General features: G+C 43.6%; 1 protein-coding gene across 3 annotated transcripts; it reads right to left on the reverse strand.

The window, feature by feature from the left end:
- Window positions 1-380: 380 nt before the first annotated feature.
- On the reverse strand, window positions 381-15,297 carry zgc:153184 (uncharacterized protein LOC751652 homolog). 3 transcript variants are annotated; one of them, XM_047593924.1, is made up of 6 exons: window positions 15,126-15,297; window positions 4,005-4,088; window positions 3,832-3,903; window positions 3,378-3,446; window positions 2,459-2,680; window positions 381-1,802 (listed from the first exon to the last, which is right to left on the reverse strand). In XM_047593924.1, the coding sequence occupies exons 1-6, from the start codon at window positions 15,129-15,131 to the stop codon at window positions 1,410-1,412; spliced, it is 846 nt and encodes a 281-aa protein (XP_047449880.1). In that variant the 5' UTR covers window positions 15,132-15,297; the 3' UTR covers window positions 381-1,409. The 3 variants fall into 3 exon arrangements, with proteins under 3 accessions (XP_047449880.1, XP_047449879.1, XP_047449881.1); XM_047593923.1 differs by having other exon boundaries at window positions 4,005-4,091; window positions 15,126-15,288; XM_047593925.1 differs by lacking the exons at window positions 3,832-3,903; window positions 4,005-4,088 and having other exon boundaries at window positions 15,126-15,278.
- Window positions 15,298-19,946: the final 4,649 nt, after the last annotated feature.

Consider the following 19,946-nt stretch of genomic DNA (forward strand, 5'->3'; position numbering starts at 1 on the left):
AAAAATCAATGGTAGTTTTTGGCCTAAGATAAACAGTGAATTAAGTTCTGGGGTTACAGATCACATTACAGCTCTGAGGTATATTTCAGTTATTAATATGAGACCAATCTACGGTTGAATGGTGGTGCTGCTCCCATAAACGGATACTGTGTCAAAAAGAAAAAATGGATATGTCCAGTCATTATCTACCACTGTTTATCCTGTAGAGGATGGGTGGGGGTTGGCATCTCTCCAAGCTGTCATTGGCATGAGTAAACAACCATTTACACTCCTAACTACCACTGACTACACCAAATTTAAATCGCCCCATTAACTCTGGAGGACCATGAGAAAACCCGTGCAGGCGCAGGAAGAACATGCAAACTCCACACAGAAAGGCCTTAGGGTCGTATGTATTTAATCTAATTAAATGATTTGTGGAAATACACCAAATTTCTTTGTGACTCCATGAACTAAAAAGCATTAGTACGGTGCATTTTGCCTGAACAGGTACAAGAAAGCTGCAGTCAGAACAAACTAAATTCCTGAGACGGTATTAAATCTGAGAACAGAAGAGAGAACAGCTGTGGGTATTTTATAGTCCTGCAGAGGCTTTCGAATTTGCATGTCATTACTGACGACCTAGAACTATAAAACAGTTCTGCAAACATCTGATTGACGACCTTTCAGAACATTTAAAATTGTCCTTAATCATTCTGATTTTACCAGCCCTGACACACAAAAAAAGAAGAAGAAGCATAAGAAGAAGTAAATTAAGTTTTTCTTTACATAAACAAGGAACTGTTTATTTTCAGCTCTGAGAACCTGAGCTGCTCCACAGTAGCAATGTGATTTCAGTATTGTGTGTAGATTAAAAGACAAGCTGCGATACAGACCAACATACATAAACAGAAAACTAATCATATTAGTTAAACTTAAAATAATTTTGCAGGCTGTTAAAACATTTATATATCTGCTAACATGTATATATGTGAAATCTAGTCATACTTTTGTCAACCCAGCAGTCAGTATCTTAAAAGTTCTTTGTTTGTGACAGTGACTCCTGAAATAGAAAATGCACTCTTAACAACGTCTTTGTCGAATCGTAGCAAACAAAACAAACGTGATTGTCACAGAAGTGGGAGTCTCGCAGACTTGGTGCGACGTGAGGTGAATTTCCCGGGATCACGGACGCAGTAAAAGCTGTGATACATCTTTCCATGTGCAGAAAAAAACAGCTGCTTCCATCCAGTCTCCAGTGTTTTGTAGACCTTCCATGGGCAGCCAGGAGAGGGCGACAGAGGAACTTAAAAGAGCAAGGATCAAGAAGTGAAAATTGCAGGAGGAGCAGGAGTTGAGTTCTCTTACTCAAAGCTCTGAATAACTTATATTTTCTCATATATATTTTTTTTTCATAAAGATTTCACAGTTCACACCATCTCATTTCCTCCTTGGTGCATCTCTTCCTGCCCCTCCTCTGTCTTAAAGTCGCCCTCCATGTGCTCGACAGGCTCAGGCGGCTGCTGCTCCTCCATCGAAGCCTCTGAGCTCCGAGCTTGTTCCGCGTCCCGCTCCGGATCTCCTCGGCCGTCTGCGTCGGCCTTCGCTGCCTCAGCCGCTGCTTTTCCACAGTCCTTGTTTTCTTCTCCGTTCAGGCTGCCCGGCACCTCGAATTCGGCTTCCTCTGCCGGGCTGTCCAAAACCTGGTCCCCATTTTCTTTTGGGCTGCAGAGTTCACATGGGGACAGGTCTGTCTCCTCTCCACCCGACCTCCTGTGCTGTCTGGTGGGTGGACGCCTCTTGAATGACAGTCGTGCACGGGTCTGTGAGGAAAAAACGGAATAAATATGTGTAAGAGCCACCAGGGAAGTTATTTTATTGGATCTTTTGAAAGATGGTTGTGGAAAGGGGCTTGAATCAATGGGGTTAAAAGGAGAAGACAACACAACGCACGCTTGAACCTGATCTGTAATTGCAAATTGCAGCCAACCAAGTGTCCTGTATTTCGTAGGAGAATAATTCAGTCTTCGGATAATTTCTGGTGAATGTCCACGTCTAACCAGTATATGCGTGTGAACGTCAAACAAATGGTATCCGGGAACTCTAACTAGGCTAAGGGGATTACGTCTTCAATCCCCCGTGCAGCAGCACACACGCACAACAGGGGCATCCTGCTCCAGCTTATCCCACACCTGCTTAAAGAGAGGATGCAGAACACCCACTGAGAAAGCACGTCAGCGGGGATGAGGGGCATGTGCCCGGGCTGTTACATCACGGGCTCATTCGGCGCATAGCGTGAGAAACACTTCAGCGGCTTCAATGTGACACAAAGTCTGTCATTTAGTGACTCATGCAAAAAAGCAACCGCGGTGAGAGATAAGACAGGAACAGTGTGGGCCGTCTGTTCAACGGCAGAACAAGAAAAGCAGTCGAGTGGCCCAGAGCTGTTTGTCCCCAACGTTCGCCCTGATGCGTTTACCTTGTTGAAGCTCGGCAGTGGCGTGCCTTCGGGGGGGCTGTCGAAGCCGATGGGCTCCTCCTCTTCGCTGGACTGACGTGAGGGTCGCAGGGTGGGGCTCGGGGGGCTGTGGGGTATGCAGGGCTGGGTGGTGGTGGTGGGCGACAGCGGCGCCGGCTGCAGCTTCACCTCAGGATTCTTGGGCGCAGGCAGCAGAGCATTGGGTGACAGAGCAAGGTTGGCCTGCAGGGAGGAGGGGGGTGAAGGAACATCGTGATGCCAACATGATCTCTTGTACATTTTGCTCTAAGAAAACCTTAACTGCTAATACACGTGCCGAAAATGCGAGCAAAGCTTCACATCGTCTAAAAAGTGAACCAGGTTACGTCAGCATATGATAAATGTTTCGTCATTAATAGATGGGAAACTCACCGGACTTTTCCATTATTTTATTCTTCTCTAACTGAAAATATGTGCAAGTGAATCTCTACACTTCCGCTTGTACGTCTCAAATCCAGGTTTACAAACAACACCTGAAATACTCAGAGAACTCAAGTGCAGTCAAATCCAGAGTTCGCCCACTAACCATCGACAAAGCCCAGAGGAGAGAGTCCTACCTGCACAGGAGAGAAGAGGAACAGGGAGAATCGGCAGCCCTTTTGTCCCATGGCTGCCCAGCGTGTGACTCACTAACTAAAGGAACTACAGTGGCAACTCGGAAGCCTCAGCAGAGCCTCTGTGGCCCATGATCCCCTTAGCTCATTATTCTGAGCCGATTGCAGCATCAGGGACAGGCCCCTCCTGTTTTTTTTTTGTTTTTTTTATCTCTGCATGTGAGCAGCTCGGGCACCGGCGACGACTGAACAGTAGGGGGCAGTCATGCTTTAAATATCTCTAATCACCTGGCTGCACAAAAGACAGTTGCAAGAGATTCACCGACCTGCAGTTTCTCAATGATGCCAGAGTTCCTCATCTTGATTTTAAAGGGATTTGGAGCCACATTAGATTTCTGCAAGAGAGGACATTAAAGACAAAGTTATCACAACTCTATCTGAAACATGGAAAGTTGATATTTATTGAAATTATGCAGCTCATGTCCTGGTAAGTATTTTATTTTCTGTAAATAAATAACTTAAAAGGTAGTGCTCTTATGCTGCTTTCAATTGACTTTAATAGAAAATTTAATGGAGCAAAAAAACCAACAGGACTTTCCCAAAGTTTCAGGCAGAATAAAAACTGATAGAACAGCAGATTTGGCAACTGTCCACTGTGAAATTGTGTGAGATTGCAATTAAAATGTGCAGTCAACAGTCTGTTTTGTGGCGACTTCCTGCGAATCTCAAGCAGCCAGATAGATGTAGCACACGGGTGAGGAAGGGAACGAAATGACTCACATCTGACTCTTCATTATCATCCGTTTGATTTGGCAGCTTCAGGGAACACGGCGGGTTTCTTCGAAACGGCAACTACAGATTAAAAAGGGGGGAGGGAGCGTTGGGTACACCGGCAATGCGGTTTTCATACGAGCTGAAAGTCACAAAGACGAAGCAGGGCGCGTGCAGCTCACCTCGTCGGTGGAGGTGGGCGTGGGGAAAATGTGACCTTTGAACCTTCCAGCCAGCTCGGCCACAGATGGCTTGGATGGAGAATCCTTCTGGAGGGAAACATCAATAAGACTCTCTTAACAACAGCCTTACATTAGCTGTTACGGTTCAGGCATTAGAGGTAGAAATGTTTCAAGCGCATACAGTTAGAGGACAATAAATGTCTGGAGGATACTGGAGAGGTTCTAGATCTCCCCGATTTCATCTGTGCACCATAGACCTTGAAAATAATGATGATGCACCAAAACTTGGACATCACAAAGTTACTCTGGCCCATAGGTCTTCAACAGGGGGTCCACGAACCCTAGGGGGCCACGGAGATACTGCGGAGGGGGTCGCAAAATCTTTGGTTGATTAGACATTTTTTGTATAGTTTTTTAATTTCCCCCACAAATTTAAATTTCGTTAAACACACATTAACATGAATCCAACATATTTTAGTGAAGGGATAAGGACTAGCTTAATATGGAATGCAAAATGATAATTATAATGTGAAGAAGACCCCTGCTCTAGCCAAACAAATTGTGCAAACTGTACGGCTTTAGAACAGAAGTAGTTTTTAATAAACGTTAGGCTTCATGCATGGCCTGTCGCAGAAGGGAGTGGCTCGCTGAAGAGCTAAATGGACACCGACTCTGATGCCTCGTGCAGAGACAGAGACCTGAGAAGAAACACAATTGACATGTTTCACTTCCTTCTTCGGCGCAAGAAAAATGCAGACGGGTTGAGAAAGACGGCAGGCGGGTCGAAAAAACGCAGACAGCTGAACGTCTCCACCGCCGGTCTGGGTTCAGCGCGAGGAACTCATCTCATGTCCTTGCTTAAAGAGAACAGGAAGTGAGCCCCCGCTCCCTGCAGCTGTTCAACATCACCCCGCAGCCGGTGACAGGAGGGACCTGTCCTTGCTGCTCCGCGCCGTTATCGCTCCTTGGCTCCTTTTACTTTCAGTCTCTCCCACTATTCCCAAGCTGATTGCTTAACGTCCCTCCTCCTCCTCCTCCTCCGCACTTTGCTTTGATGACCAGCAAACTCACTCCGCAATATCTGCGGCCTAAGTGATAAGTCGTCTGATGGCGTCAGACTGGAATGCGCTGGAGAACAACATTTGGGTTCTGCTTTCCAGCTTCCTGGTTCACTTTTGCGCCGACCCTTTCGGGAGCATGAATTCGACAGGTCGTCGTGCATCACGTCGCCATGTCTTGATTTGCATCACAGCCACCGATTGTGCTGCCCCTCCCTTTCTTTTTCTGGCATTCATAGCACAACTCATTTCCATCCCTCTTTTATTGACCACTAAAAAGACTCATGTCTCTCCTCACAGCTGCCAGTTCTCTCACATTTCCTGGGTGTGCACTCTCAATCCCCCCCCCCCACTCCGCCTCCGTGCACATTTTGAACCGAGGCCCACGTAAACATGGATCTCCCAGGCTTCACAGACGTACGCATTCCACATGTTAATCACACGCTTTATTTTCCTTTTTCCCCTCTTGTTCTCAACATGACCTCACCACCTTGCTCCCTCCGCCCAAAACGTGGAACAGCACCAGCTAGCCCCGCAGCGCCTCAGCGTCCTAATCCACATCCCAGCCCTTTTCCTGAGCTCTCCTTTCTCATACGTGATAAATAGCAATTACCAGGGACCACCCACCCGTCATTCCATTATTTTGTAACCTCTAATTGTTTAACTCTTTCCTGTCCTTCGAAAACAAACGCCTCCTTCAGAGCGAGTCACAACAATAGAAGCAAAGGAAGAGGTTTTTACGCTGCTTTATCCAAACGGAACAACGTCCATCAGGCCTCTCGAACTTCCAGAAATAATTTGGTTAAATCTGGTTTAAGAAGTTCCCGACGTGGCCATATGCTGAAGGTGGACTCTGCGCTTTACGTCTTAATCGAAGATTAAACATTATGTTTTTAATTTAGTTTGCCGTAATTTATCAAAAGTGACTTAAACATGACGGCTGTATGGACGTTTTCAAAAGGCTTCCGCCCGCGTCCTTAACAATTCAACAGACGCAGCCTCAGACAAAGTCATTTGACGTACATTAATATTCCTCCGTTTGCCTTTTCACGGCCGGGCCTTATCTCTAATGAGCTTCTCCGTGCAGAATGAAAATAATGTCAGACTCGGTGAAAACTCCTGACTTAACAGACGCGCGCCGTGCATACAGTACATTTAAGGTGCAGTTTTATGATTAATGAAAAGTCCCACGGAATATGAAAATAAGTGTTTTAACTAGGGCTTTTCACAATTACATAATCTAATTATTACTCATAATAACGTCAACTTTCTAGTTAATCACTGGCCTCTGCTTCTTAATTTAAAAATGTTAATGCATACACATTTAAGATGACAAAAGCGAGCGATATCTGTGATTCGTTATCAGTACCCAGCATATTTAACTCTGCTGGGACCCCCCTGGCTCTGTGGAAGAGTGGGAAACTATGTTTGACTGCAGGGGAGAGCAGGGCAAACTATTTCTGGGGCTCCAGGCCTGGGAAAAAGCCCCTGAGCCGTGCAGGCAGCCTGGATCACAGCTCTTGCTCTGTAACCCCTCAGCTCCTAAGAGAGCGCGTCCCTGGATATGCAAGACCACATCTGGAGCACACTGTAATCTAGCATACAGAGCAATTGAGCATGGCTAAACAAGGAAACGATGAAAAAGAAAAAAGGAAAAAGCTTCTTAAAGCAACTCCTCAACCATGTGATTGAAGAAAAAAGGGGGGGTCTGGGTGCTACACATAGAGTAAACTCACTGTTTGTTCTTTAAGACATGAGAATCTTTTCCATTATTCATAGCGCATTAAATAATAAGTCTGTTTGTTTTAAGTCTGTTTAAACACCGGTTTCTTCCACATATTCTCATGTTGCTTGTAACACAGAGCTAGGAGGGCTGCCTGTGCTCTGATTGGTCAACTCCTATGGTCTGAGCAGGCACCGCCCATTGGTGACAATAGCAAACTAGGCCACGCCCCCATTTGGATGAAAACAAACCACTGGTGGTAAATACAAAACCAACCCACCATCATTCCTTAATGTTAAATTAATTAATCATGACATAAATAACAAATGTATTCATGGGTAGCCTTAACCCTTTATTAAAAGCAACCTTTAATGTAACGTAACTCTGCTCTGTCGTTACCTTCTATCATTTCAGTTCAGCATCAACATCATTTACTTTTTAACATGAATTTAGTTTTTTTTAACATCATAACTAGCAACTCTCGACGGACATTAGCTAACGTTAGCATCATAATTTAAAGTGATTCAGTATTTCCCACACATATCGACTATCAGAGTCCTACGTCTTTGCACCTTTGCCCACTCGTTTTATGGCCTGAAGCCATACCTTTATTCGGTTTTTGTGCCTCTCTCTTGAGGGGAGCAGAGAAAATCTCAGAGTTTAATCTTTTAAATTGGTTGAAGAACGATACACAATGCAGCAACTTCTCCTTTGCCTTCACCCATAAGGGGGCGTGGCCTCACAATTAGTACACGCCCCCAGTGCAGGATGAGTCATCAACAGGAAATCAACCGTGAAATAAGACACTTAGAAAAATACATTAAAAAAACAGAAAAAAATGAAGAATTGACTAATTGAAAAGAAATCCATGCTTCTTATACACGTATGCCACCAGAAAGGAATGTCAATAATGGTATTTACACAGTGTCTGGACACACACAACAAATCAAGGTGCTACATCACGAAGTTGCCATTAACAACCACACAACAACCTTATATAACACACAATGTCTAATGAAGAGATGATTAGAAACGGTTTCACAAATCTCCATAGTGCTCACTGGGCTGTGATTAGACATGTGAAGCTTAATCTCCACCAGTATCTCCCGTCGCAGGAGGAGGATGGAGACACGCGGTTTCCTGTATGACCAGCAGATGTGGAAGGAGGAACACCGAGACAAAACGGATTCCACAAAGCCTGTTATTGTCCGTTCCTGTGATCCTCATTTCCAGAGGCAGGAGAGAAGGAGCACATGATATTAGTTGCAGTAAATCCTCACGTATTTGCGCGATGTAGCCGCGCCGGTCAGGGAGTAACGGGCCGTGTAATCTATCGTGGAGCTGATAAAGATTCTGTCTGGCTCAGGGTCTTTAACCCCTTCTCTCATAATAACTCTCAATCTTCATAAGCTCTCAAACACACACACACACACACACACATATGCGCACACACAGTGGGAATCTGTGAAAGTGAAGATAAATAAAGCACACAGCTGTCCAGCGTGAGCTTGTTCAATCAGTCCGCCGCGCGTAATGGCCTAACGTTGAGTCTGCAGACTTTGTTTTCATAAGTCAGCGTGTTCTGCCAGGCGGGGAAAACCACCACAGTGAGCAGCTCCTTTCTGCCTACACTTGTTAAGTGGTAAGAAAGCAGACAGGCGCTTTCCTTCCAGGAAAACATGATGTGTTTCTGGACCGGGCCGCATCTGAATATCTCACTTTTCCACTGCCCTCCCTGGCACTGTTTACATGTGTGTTTTCACATATTGTGTGTGTGTGAAGAAGTGTTTTTAGAAAGGTCCTCATTCAGAGGGATGAGGTAAATGCGCTCGCTCATCCACGAGCCGCCGCCGCCGCCTCCAGGGAAAAGGGAGGTGCCACACACACACACACACACACACACACACCACACACAGACTTGCACTGTGGACTAGGGAAACAAATATGAAATAAAATAATCATACACAAGGAAGGAAAATAAATCCACATGACCTGAGAACAGAAAGCTGCTGATAAAACTACATTCCCCCCCACAAAAAAAAAAAATCAAAAAAAAAATCACAAGACTAGAATGGGCCCGCGTTTTGCTTACATAGGATAAATTCACCGGCCAACGGCCCTCAGAGATTTCTTTAACTGGAATTTGATTTGAGCCAGTTCAATGCAATCTGTGTTGTCGAGGCTTATCAGAAAACGTAAACAGCTCTCAGCAGAGATTACTTCCTCCAAATGTTTGAACTCATGCGTGCGAGAAAACTTTGAGGATTCCACAACTTTGACTGCTCTGGTATTCCCATCCTCCCGGGTCCGGCAATCGCCGCGACAGAAACCATCTGGTCCGCGGATCAGGTGGTTGACACGGAGCAAAGACAGACATGTGATGACGCACCAGAGTGCAGAGTTGCATAACTGCATCAGACAGTTAACTTGTGCTAGTCTAGTTTAGTCTTTTCCTTGCCATCGGTGCAGTGACACGAGGGCTGAATGGAGTCGGGGTGAGTAGCCTGGTGTAGCCACGCCCATTACGAGGTGTGTTTCAACCCGCAGCATTGCCAGCTCCCAACGGAGAGACTCCAGACCACTTTTCCACTACAAAGTCGTGCTGGCTCCCAGATTAATACGGAGGATGCTTTCCTTCTCACTTTCCCGAGGTGATTGGTCTTATTTTCCTTCTTCCATTTCCTCTCTGCAGCATTTTCAAAGCCCATTCATTTCTCATGTATCTTGACAGAGATCTCTCTGCCTGGGCAACCTAAGATTGTGCAACCCACCATCACCACCACCGCCATCTTCATCTCGCAGGAAAATTCCGCATGATTAAACTGAAATGTTCCTGTAGGAGACTGTATCTAACCCCGGCCTTGACTTATTGGAGAAGGTGTAAATGTAATAATTCACTTATAATAAATCTCGCTTTACTAAAATAGATTCATCTCCAAAAAACTGCCTCCACAAATTTAACATCTTACGGTACCAGGTGCATATTGAGAGGTTACTGTGAGGTTATAAAAAAAAAATAAAGTAAATTTATCTCCATATCAACTACAATGATAAAAAGGTTTCTCTTATATTGCATACTTTAAATGCACCCTATGACTCCACACATGGTAGAATGAGCACCTCGATGCAGTTATAAAACTTTTATTACTATTAAATTGACATATGTTAGGTTTAATGTACATAATAAAACGATAATAATGTACATTTCCTATATATCAACTATTTAAACTCTTACTGGGCCCCAGTCTTAGTCCAGTTTCCAAACTTGACATTGATAAGGACATTAATGACCCACTGTAAACTTCTCTGTGGTCTGTTCCTGTGCTGTTATGCATTTTGAGTTTTTCCTTCCTACATATCACATGAACTCCAGAGAACTGGTGGGCTCACAACATGCTCAAACGTGCAGAACGCGCCCGCCTTCCAAGTAAGAATCTCAGGATTTTTCTCACTCTGGGACATACGTCCAACCTAAATCAAGTTGTAGCACATGCCATAAGTTAAAAAAAAAAAAATGCAAAACACGACTTGGAAAGAATGGCAAAGAACACGCAGCTTGCAGCAGTTTATTGTGTTTGCACCAAGAAAAAAAAAAGAAGAGGATGGCTAGGTGCCAACGTGAGACGAGGGTGGGGGTTGAAAGAGGCGCAGTCGAATAGGGTTAACTGTTCTGCGGGGAGGCTTGTAAGTAAGTGATGAACTCACAATGTTTTTTTGTAGTTTCCACTTCCTCTGCCTGTTCTCGAAATCCCTCTGCTCGTATGCCTCACGATTCAACGTGTTTGACAGTCTACAGGCTTTCTACTGACTGTTCCGTTTATTTGAAGTGGGGCTGCGCGAGGTACTCGTCTACCGCCGGTGTGTTAAATATAGTCTGGTGGCGGAGTGTCGGGCAAAGCCCCCGGTTTTGGTGACGCAGGGGAGGGGCAATAGTAGCAGAGTAAAAAACTGGTTAGAAGAACCACCTTAAACAAATACATATTTAGACCATTATCACTTTGTTATTTGCAATACAACAGGGAACTGAAACTATTATATGATTCACTTCATAGCAACCATTATAAACCATCAACCATTGACAAAAAAAACACAAACTTTACCTTGGAGAACACACGTCTCTAGTCTACTGCTGTGTTAAATTACACATTAAAAGCCACCTATTTAAAGCCCGGCTTGGGTGTTTTAAAGATCAGTGTACTATCTTGTCTGAGGTTCCCACCCTACATATCTCCCTGCACCATGCATCGCTTTGGACCGAAACTCCAGAGAGAGGCAGACTATGCGCTGACATGCGCAGTAAATGATAACGTAGTTTAGGAAAAGCACACTTTGCAATAAAAAAACAATGTGGGCAGTTAAGGAATCGTGAGACTTTATGAAGCGTTTGATTGGTCGTAAAGGTGCGAATAAGCTCCAATGAGCCCAGCTCCCAAACTGTTAAAGGGAAGCGAGCATGGGGATGTAAATTGAGGCAGTCAACCAGAGATGAAAACACAACAACACAACAAATATTATCTATCCAGGAAGTCTCACATCTAACTGAAACAATACAATGACTAATTATTTGCCCACGTATGTGAACATCTTCTGGATCTAAGCCTGCTGAAAATGCAGAGCAAATAAAACCACAGTAAAATACACTTTAAAGTTCGGAAAGCTGTGTCGTTTTTCGCCGTCTTTCTTATCTTTTGTTGCTGCGTTGCACATTTTGCCGCTCTTTAGCTCTCTGTGTGTGGTTTAACTAAAGAATAATCGCCCCATTGATGCATGGCGTGCGTTTGTGTCCCCATCTGGGAGCGTGAGGTGTGAACTCTATCAGATCACAACAGCATTTCTAAACAGCGCCACATGTGATAAGCAAGGATTCAAGGCTGTGCAACGCGCAGCAACATGTGTTTGGCTTTTCACAAAAAAAAAAACCTTCACGACTTCAGTGTCGCCCTCATCCCCCAGGAGGCTAAGTTTGTTGTGAAACTAACGGCAAACATCTGCAAGAAAATGAAGTGAAAAGGCTTTTGCAAAAAAACAACAGATTTTGCAATTACACGCCTTTTGCACAGTGTGACTTGTTTACCCATCTAGAGACAAATATAAAATATGTGAAGATAAGATAGAAAAAAACATGCAAAGACAATACTAGAGAAAGCTGATGTTGTTCACAGGATGTTAGATTTAAAAAAAAAAAAAATAGCACAACAGGAAGCTTCAGTGAAAATGGCTTTTAAAGTCACATGGCAGTTTGTGCTCTTCATTCAAGTCATCTGATCATCGTTCAGGAGCGGGACCTTAATGGGCTCTATTAGCCATAGAGTTAGGAAATATTTTATCAGTGGCAGCTCCTCACTGGACTCTCTGTATCCAAATTAACAGCAAGCTAAGATAAGATGATCTCCTCAGATCACACAGCAGTACGAACAGTGACGACTGCACTGTTCACGTTTATCTGTTCTCGTGGATGTAAAGGCAACTTTTGACATCAACAACGAATAAACTGACGACTCATCTGGCTCAGTTCAACTCATTCAACAGAACTTTGCTCGTCTCTCTTTCAAAGCACCAGTTGCCTCCATGGAATCAAGGCCACTGCATTAAGACCTTCCTGACGCACTGGGCGTTTATTAAAATATTAAAAACGTTCTTGTTCTTGCCTGTGCTTGTCCTCCTTTGGACTTGTGAGAAGCCATCAGTCACTGCTTGAAGATGAAGAACCGAATGCGGTCCACATGCCCAGATGTGTTCCTGCCCTGCCCACTTTAATAAGGAGACATCAGGAGGTAACTTGTGCGCCCTTTATTCTATAAATTAGCACGTCTGCTATACACACCCAAGCAAAGCAGCAGGTCCGTCCACTGGGACAGTGTCGATATATTTGTGATGTCCATGTCAAATAAACAGACCTCCTCCGAATTCTGTACTGCAGAGTCCAAAACTAACGGTTGTGCAAGTCCAAAGTTACTGCTAATGCTAGTGGTATTAATAAACGTCAAAATAAAAGTCATGCAACAAATGCACATCCTCCCAGAGGTCAGTCAAACGGCGTCGAAAGAACTCCCTGAGCTTGAGAGTCTATGAGAACGATCTGGGTAATTTGCAGCCAAATTGAAATAACCCAAAATACACCAATACACAACCAGCTGTGTGTGTAATCTGAGCAGGGATCCAGTCACAGACTTTAACGCTGCGGTTTCCTTGATGCCAATCCTTCACATTCCTCTGACTTCACAGTTGCTGAGATGTCTGTTTTAAGTTGAATGAACCACCCATCCTGCACTGAAGTACATGAAGCCTCAAATGAGTGTTCCCTGGTTCTAGCTTGTAGTACGACAAGCAGTTCCAGTACACTCTGGTTCATAGTAATAATAATAATAATAATAACACTGTGGCATTATGACATACTGTCGCAGGGTATAAGGGGAAAAACTCATTAGCGAACGTCTGGCCGCTACACACTGAGTTCCTGTGTTATTGCTCTCTTAACTTTACTATGGATTACATAATAAATGTGCACGCCATATGGTTGGCAAGGCAATCCCAAATACTCACTCCTCCAGCTGCGGTGATGTTCTTTCCATCAAAGGAAAACCACCACTCCACAAACCAACACACACATACAGTAAAATAAAAAAATTTAAAAAAATCCTCAGGTGCATGCGTACGCTCATAAAACCTGCACAATTTTCCAGTTTGGCTTTTGGCAGCTTTTCGTTCCAACACGGGAAACACACCCAAAAAAAAAAAATTCCACGTGTGTTAATTTTCTCTTAGGGCTTTGCTTGAGGCTGTGGACGTAAATGAATGTTTGGGAACACGAAGCAATATTTGTTGAAGGTAGAAACCCACACAGGACATCGGTGACGTGTGAAGTCGCCCGAGCGGTATCAGTCCTGAGTGACAGATCGATCGCACGTGACAGTTCAGGCAGTTCAGCCAAACTGCAGCTTTAAAAGAAAACCTCAAAGCTAATTTTCTCAGCAACACGTCCTTTTTACCACCGGAAGACGATTTTCACTTCACTTTGAATGTGGTGAACACGAAGCAATAAGCATTACTTGGGTGTCATCAGTATATCCAGACTGATGGCTTTGCAACAAAGCTGCTGGTTGATGATCGTCATGAGGAACAATCTAAAGAAGTCAGCCAGTGGGTTGCCACCAGTTTCACTTCAGATTTTAAGCCCCAAAAAGCATTAGAGCTTCTGTAGAAGCGAATAAACCAATCGCTGAAGAACGCTTAGCCTGTGATATTTTACGAATCTTCATCCAGAAACATTTGAACTCCATCTCAGAGTGTTCTGCTTCTACATGAAAGCTGTATCGCACAGAAAACAGATAATATCAGAAATTGGTGTTTACCTAAAAAAAAGCCCCCTATCTCTTTCATATTTCCCAGATTTGGGACCAGTTCAAATTGTTTTCTCTCAGATTTAGCAGGAGGGAGCAAAGAATAAGATCTTCTGTCCGAGCCGGACTGAACCGAATCCTAAAGTGGTGTAACTTTGTGGGAGTAGTTACTAATGTGCTCCCTCGTGTGCCGTGGAGGAGGAGGGGGGGAAAAAATGGGTGGTTCTCTTCCTATTCGGTCCATGACATTTAAGGATGATGTTAAAAGTCTGAGGGAACAGCTTGTTTTGCAGGGAGGAGTTCCACAGACCTGCGACCAAACCCTGCAGGAAAAACACATGGGTGGAAGGACTTAGACAGGAGTCCCACAGTGTGCCGTGAAGAGGCATGCCTTCCTCCTTTGGCCTTTGGCGTGAAGACGGGAGGCAACTAAAGACTTAAAAGTGTACGACACGCACATCACTGTGCAGAACGTGGCTCGTGACAGATGTTCTATTAGCTCCATTTCCTTCCTGTGTACACAGTGGAGTCACTTGTTATGAAATCTACATTTAAAGCACATCAGCCTGAAGCTCATACACACTGAGCAACAACAGAGGGAAACTTTTGGGGAATTTTTACGCACAGACATGCTTTAGAGACTTTGTACGCACACCATGTGTAGACGGTGTATACATCTCACACACAATGTCACGTTTAAGCCTAAAAAGATGTCAACAAACTAAGTTACACCTGCACATAATGATCCAGGGGGCGACTGCCAGAAAAACAACAAAAACAAAAACATCAGGATTATAACATGTCACACAAACAAACCTCCAGAAATATCCCAATAATAACAAAGAGCGTCTAAAATACTATAAACTCACTCCCTGGGCTCCTATGATGTAATGTTTTAATTTCAACCGCCCACAAAACCACCCCGTTCAATGTTAAAAACATCTGGTTGAAAAGTACAGGCTGTCACAGAGCAGTGCGCCCGGAGTCATAAAGTTGGTACCTCCATCCTGGGAGATGCGCCAGAAGATCGTCCCCTCCCGATTAGCTTTTTTTATTTATTTATTTTTTCTTCTTCCTCCACTTCGGCCTCTTGGAGCAAACTGCCTCCTCCTCCTCCTGCTGCTGCTGCTGCTGCTGGTCGAGAGAAAAGTGAGGAGCTCAGCGGAGTCAGAGGGAAGCTCTGTGTTTATATCTGGAGCCAAATCAGCCTCATGGACGCGGAGGAGGAGTCCGCAACTTTTACGCACGCTTGGCTCCTTCGGCGCTGTCAAGAGACTGGGTTGGAAAAGCACTTCCCTTAGTACACTTTCAAAATGAAAGCAACCGTGTGTGGGGGCGGGCAGAAGTTCTAAAACCGTAAGTTTATTTCAATTTTCTTTCTTTCTTTCTTGTGGGAACAAAAACTAGTGGCCATGCGGAGGCTGCATGGTTGCAGGCATTTTGATCGTGCTTGTTAGCCACGATCAAATATCCACTCTGTCCTTTGACACATCTAAAAAGTTCCTCTGAGCAGAGTAGAAGCAGAATTCCACCAAATAAAACTTGTAGATAAAAAAAATGGAAACTATTTATCTTAATTTTACTTCCACCAGTCGAGTGCAGATAGTGTATAAATATGTCATCTTTTTTTTTCTTGTTCCACCCGTAACTTAAATGTGCAAACGATTGTTGTGAAGGCACCGTTTTCTTACATGTGGTATTTCTCTGCCTTCCTCTGACTTGACTCAGCTGTGCGAGGTGAGTAGTCAGATAGTTTGTGTGCCTAATTGTTCTCTTCAACCTGTTGGGGTCGAGTTTAATTCTCGTCCTGTCAGAAGCTTCCATCCCTTTATTACTCAGTAGCTGGTATTTATCCCTCAGTATGAACTCAGTATATATATATATATAAACACACTGTACAGTCACTTAAACTCAATCTGACTTAATTAGAAAATTTAAAGACAGGATAATTTGATTCAGTTTTAATGTGAATTTAATGTTGAAATCTAAATGTAAATGATTCATTTTCCATCCCACTACTGTCTGTGGTAAGTTTAGATATTTTCTTTTAATGTGTCACATCCATCTAATTACATTCTAATTTAAAGTGTACATGGATTTGCAGCCCCACCGCCCCCCATCTGTAAATACTTCAGCACTTTCATGATACCTGTTCCCCTCTCATTGTTCTGAATATTGTCTTCTGTTTCTCCTCAGTTAACACAGCCGTGGGCTTTTGTTTCTCGTTTTGTTCTCATTTTGTTCTTATTCCGAGTTTTTCCGTGTGCAGATGAAAGAGCTGGGAGTGACCCTGCTTGTCCAGCCTGGGCCCAGCAGGAAGGGGAATCAGTCACTAGAGTGGTCTGCGGCGTGGAAGTGGAGAGAAGGCATCTAATGGACCGGCTTCTCACCCACCAAAGACACGCCACAGAGCCGCTGGTGTAATGGAAACACGGCTAATAGAAACACCAAAGGGAGGGGGCGAAAAATAACCATACGTTTAAAAAAGAAATGTCTTTGAAACTTCTATTTTTCAGCAAATACATCTTTTTGTTCAGCTGTCAAACAGCCAAAGGCCGGACGTGATCTGGTTCGAGAGCTCTGGATCTGAAGGACCAGGCAATTTGTCTCTCGGTTGACCCAACATGAAACACTTCTCACGGATGCTTTCGCAGACACTGAGTAGATATAAATTAGCCTCCAAATTGCGGGAAACTCTACTAATTTGGAGAAAGAAGCAGGGTATTGACTGCTCCGTGTGCAGCGCGGTTCATTAAGCAATGGAAGCTGCGTACTAAAAGCTTTAAAAGACGGGGCGATTAGTGATTTATAAATTAAGCTCGTTATCGGTGCCATTAAAGAGCCGTGGGAGCTCACCGTGGATTGCGGAAGGCAAAGATGCATTCGTGTTTGTTGTCTTACAGTCACCCAGCTGTGACAGCAAGAGCACAGAGGTGTCACGGGAACACGTCCGGCGGCTCTGCAGGGCACAGAAACACAATTGGTAATTGGTGAAATTACACAAACCATTTCAGGCTCACGCCTCCAAATGCTCAATACACTGGGCTCTCCGCTGAAGCTAAGTGAACATTTTCAACAACAACAACAAAAAAAAAGTTATTTGCCTTTCCAAAGACGTTAAATTGAGGAGGACGTTGAGTGAAAGAGATGGCGTCAGAGGCAACAACAAGAGCAGCCTGGTTGCAGACCCTTAGCCTAAATAACCTCCATTTTAACTGAGCCTCCTGCAGCCGCATGCTCTGACTAGTAGTAGGCGCTGGGAGCCAAACAGGAAGGGAATATGCGTTGCTGATAATTTGTGGAAATGGGCTGAAGGGGGGCAGCCGATAAAGATTTCTTGCAGGGAAAGGTGAAAACAAGGAGCTTTTATCTCACAGCCCGGTGTTTATGTGGGTTCAAAAGCAACGCCTGACCATTTTAAATCCCAGGAAACTGCTGTAATTTGCTCCTTCATGTGCTGCCGCCTTCCGAGTGCAGCGAAGGACGCTTTAGCGCCTCCCTCTGGCGGAAAGGTTCATTCCATTTCAGTCAAGTCTGCAGCTGAGTCAGACAATTCGTTTCCCAGAAGAGGTAAACTGAAAAGGCAGCAAGTTTCACGGAGAAATGAATGCAAGTGAAGAACATACTGAAAAGCAGACTAGTAATAGGCTAATAGGTTGAAATATATGCAAATCTGTGTAGCTACTGCCATTTCAGCATATTCCTTAAAACCCTGACTCAGTTCTACTATAATAACGTATTTCATTATTTTTCTCTAAAGGCCGTGATTCTTGTTTAATCATAAAGCTATAATCATGAGAACGATGTTCCCCTGAATGATGAAAGGCACTGACACTTTTCTGCTGCAGACCCTTTGAAGTGCATGTCACACTGGAAGTCAAGAGGATGATGGTTCACCATCATCATCATCATCATCATCATCCTTGATGGAGAACATGTCCTACCTCATGCACGGCACTACGAGAGCCCTGGGCATCTCCTTCACTGACAGGATGACTCACCCGTCGTGTGTGGTGTGCGGTGTGTGTTTTCCCTGCTGCTGTCAGTCTCTGCAACCAAGCCACTTCCCAGTAGACCAAACACAAACCACAGTTTAGATCGCTTCGTTTGATGTGCAACGGCTTTACAGAGATACATCGTTGTGTAATAGTTGTGTGACATTTCCAGTGTGTGGTAATCTGTGGAATATCAGTATTACCAGTGTTACAAATATTTAAAATGTGCACGTATACAGTAATGTTAACACAAAATTGGGAACTGAAAATCTGTATAATTCTTCCCTATAGGTTTTTTATTTATTTATTTTATTATTTTGTACTTATTTTTTTCAGATCCTATGTGCTGCTGTACCATTTTCACCATTGTGAATATTCCCACTGTGGGATCAATAAAGGATTATCATATCGTATCGTATCAAATTGTTTTGTATCGTATCGTTTTGTATCATTTTGTATTGCATCGTCGTACTGTATCACATTATATTGTATCGTACAATTTTGTATTGTATTGTGTCATACTGTATTGTATTGTACTGTTTTGTATTGTAGCCTATCGTATCATGTAGTGTATGGTTTTCTATTGTATCATATTGTATCGTATTGTATCTGATCTTGTCATATCACGTTTTAGCTGTCAAGTTTATTAACAGTATCATATATCATATCGTACTGTTTTGTATCGTATAGTGTCATATTGCATCATGTTATATTGTATTGTTTTGTATCATATCGGATTATATTGTATTCTGTCATTTTATATCGTATCGTATCATATTGTATAATTTTGTATCACGCCACTTTGAATCATACCATATCGTGCCACGTTATATTGTTATATTGTATTGTACTGTTTTGTATCGCATCCTATCGCATCCAACCCTGTCATATTGTATGTTTTTTTAAGGTTTTGTATTGTATCATTTTGTGTCGTATTGTTTTTATCATATCGCACGTATCGTTTGCATTGTATCGTAATGTGTAATTTAGTTTTGTGTTGTCCCCTATCATATCTTAGCATGTTGTGTCCTATCACATTGTATCGTTTTGTATCGTAATATTTACTCATCATTTACATTGTATCGCATCATATCGTGTTATGTAGTATCGTACTGTTTTGTATCACTTTGTATCGCATCGCTTTGAATCGTATCATATCTTGCCATACTATATCACATCATATCTTATCGTACAGTTTTGTATTGTATTGTGTTATGTTGTATCGTATCATATCACACCTCTTATATTTCTGATTTAATGCATTTAGGCAAAGGACCGTGATCCGCTCTAGTAACAGAGCACTCAGCGGCTTTGAGAAGAGAAGGAGTTAACAAAATCCGTGTCACCACATGTCGGCTACATTGACAGCTGAAGTGTATTACAGATGCCAAAGCCACGTGTGCGGTATATTTGACGTTATTTAGACGCCATGGACTGAAAAGTCAAAACTAACAAACTGCAGTTTTCTGATGCTGAATGATGTGGGGTGGCGTGAAGAAAGCCTCGTGGAGGTGTTGACAGCGCTGGACAAACCGCTCGCAGCCACTCTCTTCATTATCAGAAAATGAAAATAACCAGCCGAGGAGTCATGCTGCTTGTTGATCTTTCCCCAGGTGATGGCAGGATGGTCTGCGGGGAACAAGCTTTCGCCGGCTGCTTGGGCTCCTCCGGTAAAGAGATGAATGGCTGAGCAAAAAAAAGTGTCACGAGGATGAGTCACCCCGGAGCGACAATGTCTCTTTGTATTTGTGCGAACCGAGGGCCGATGATTCATGAGCGAAATCACGACAGTTCCCTTTAAAGAACAAGATGTATGACAGACAGAA

This window comes from Mugil cephalus, chromosome 9 (genome assembly GCF_022458985.1).
Source record: "Mugil cephalus isolate CIBA_MC_2020 chromosome 9, CIBA_Mcephalus_1.1, whole genome shotgun sequence".
Classification (NCBI taxonomy): Eukaryota; Metazoa; Chordata; class Actinopteri; order Mugiliformes; family Mugilidae; genus Mugil; species Mugil cephalus.

Excerpts from the sequence above, each read along its gene's own strand:
- zgc:153184 (XM_047593923.1), bottom strand. Across the intron at positions 2,681-3,377 it reads GCATCATTGAGAAACTGCAG|GCCAACCTTGCTCTGTCACC; the intron begins GTCGGTGAATCT and ends TCCTCCCTGCAG. Across the intron at positions 1,803-2,458 it reads CACTGCCGAGCTTCAACAAG|ACCCGTGCACGACTGTCATT; the intron begins GTAAACGCATCA and ends TTTTCCTCACAG.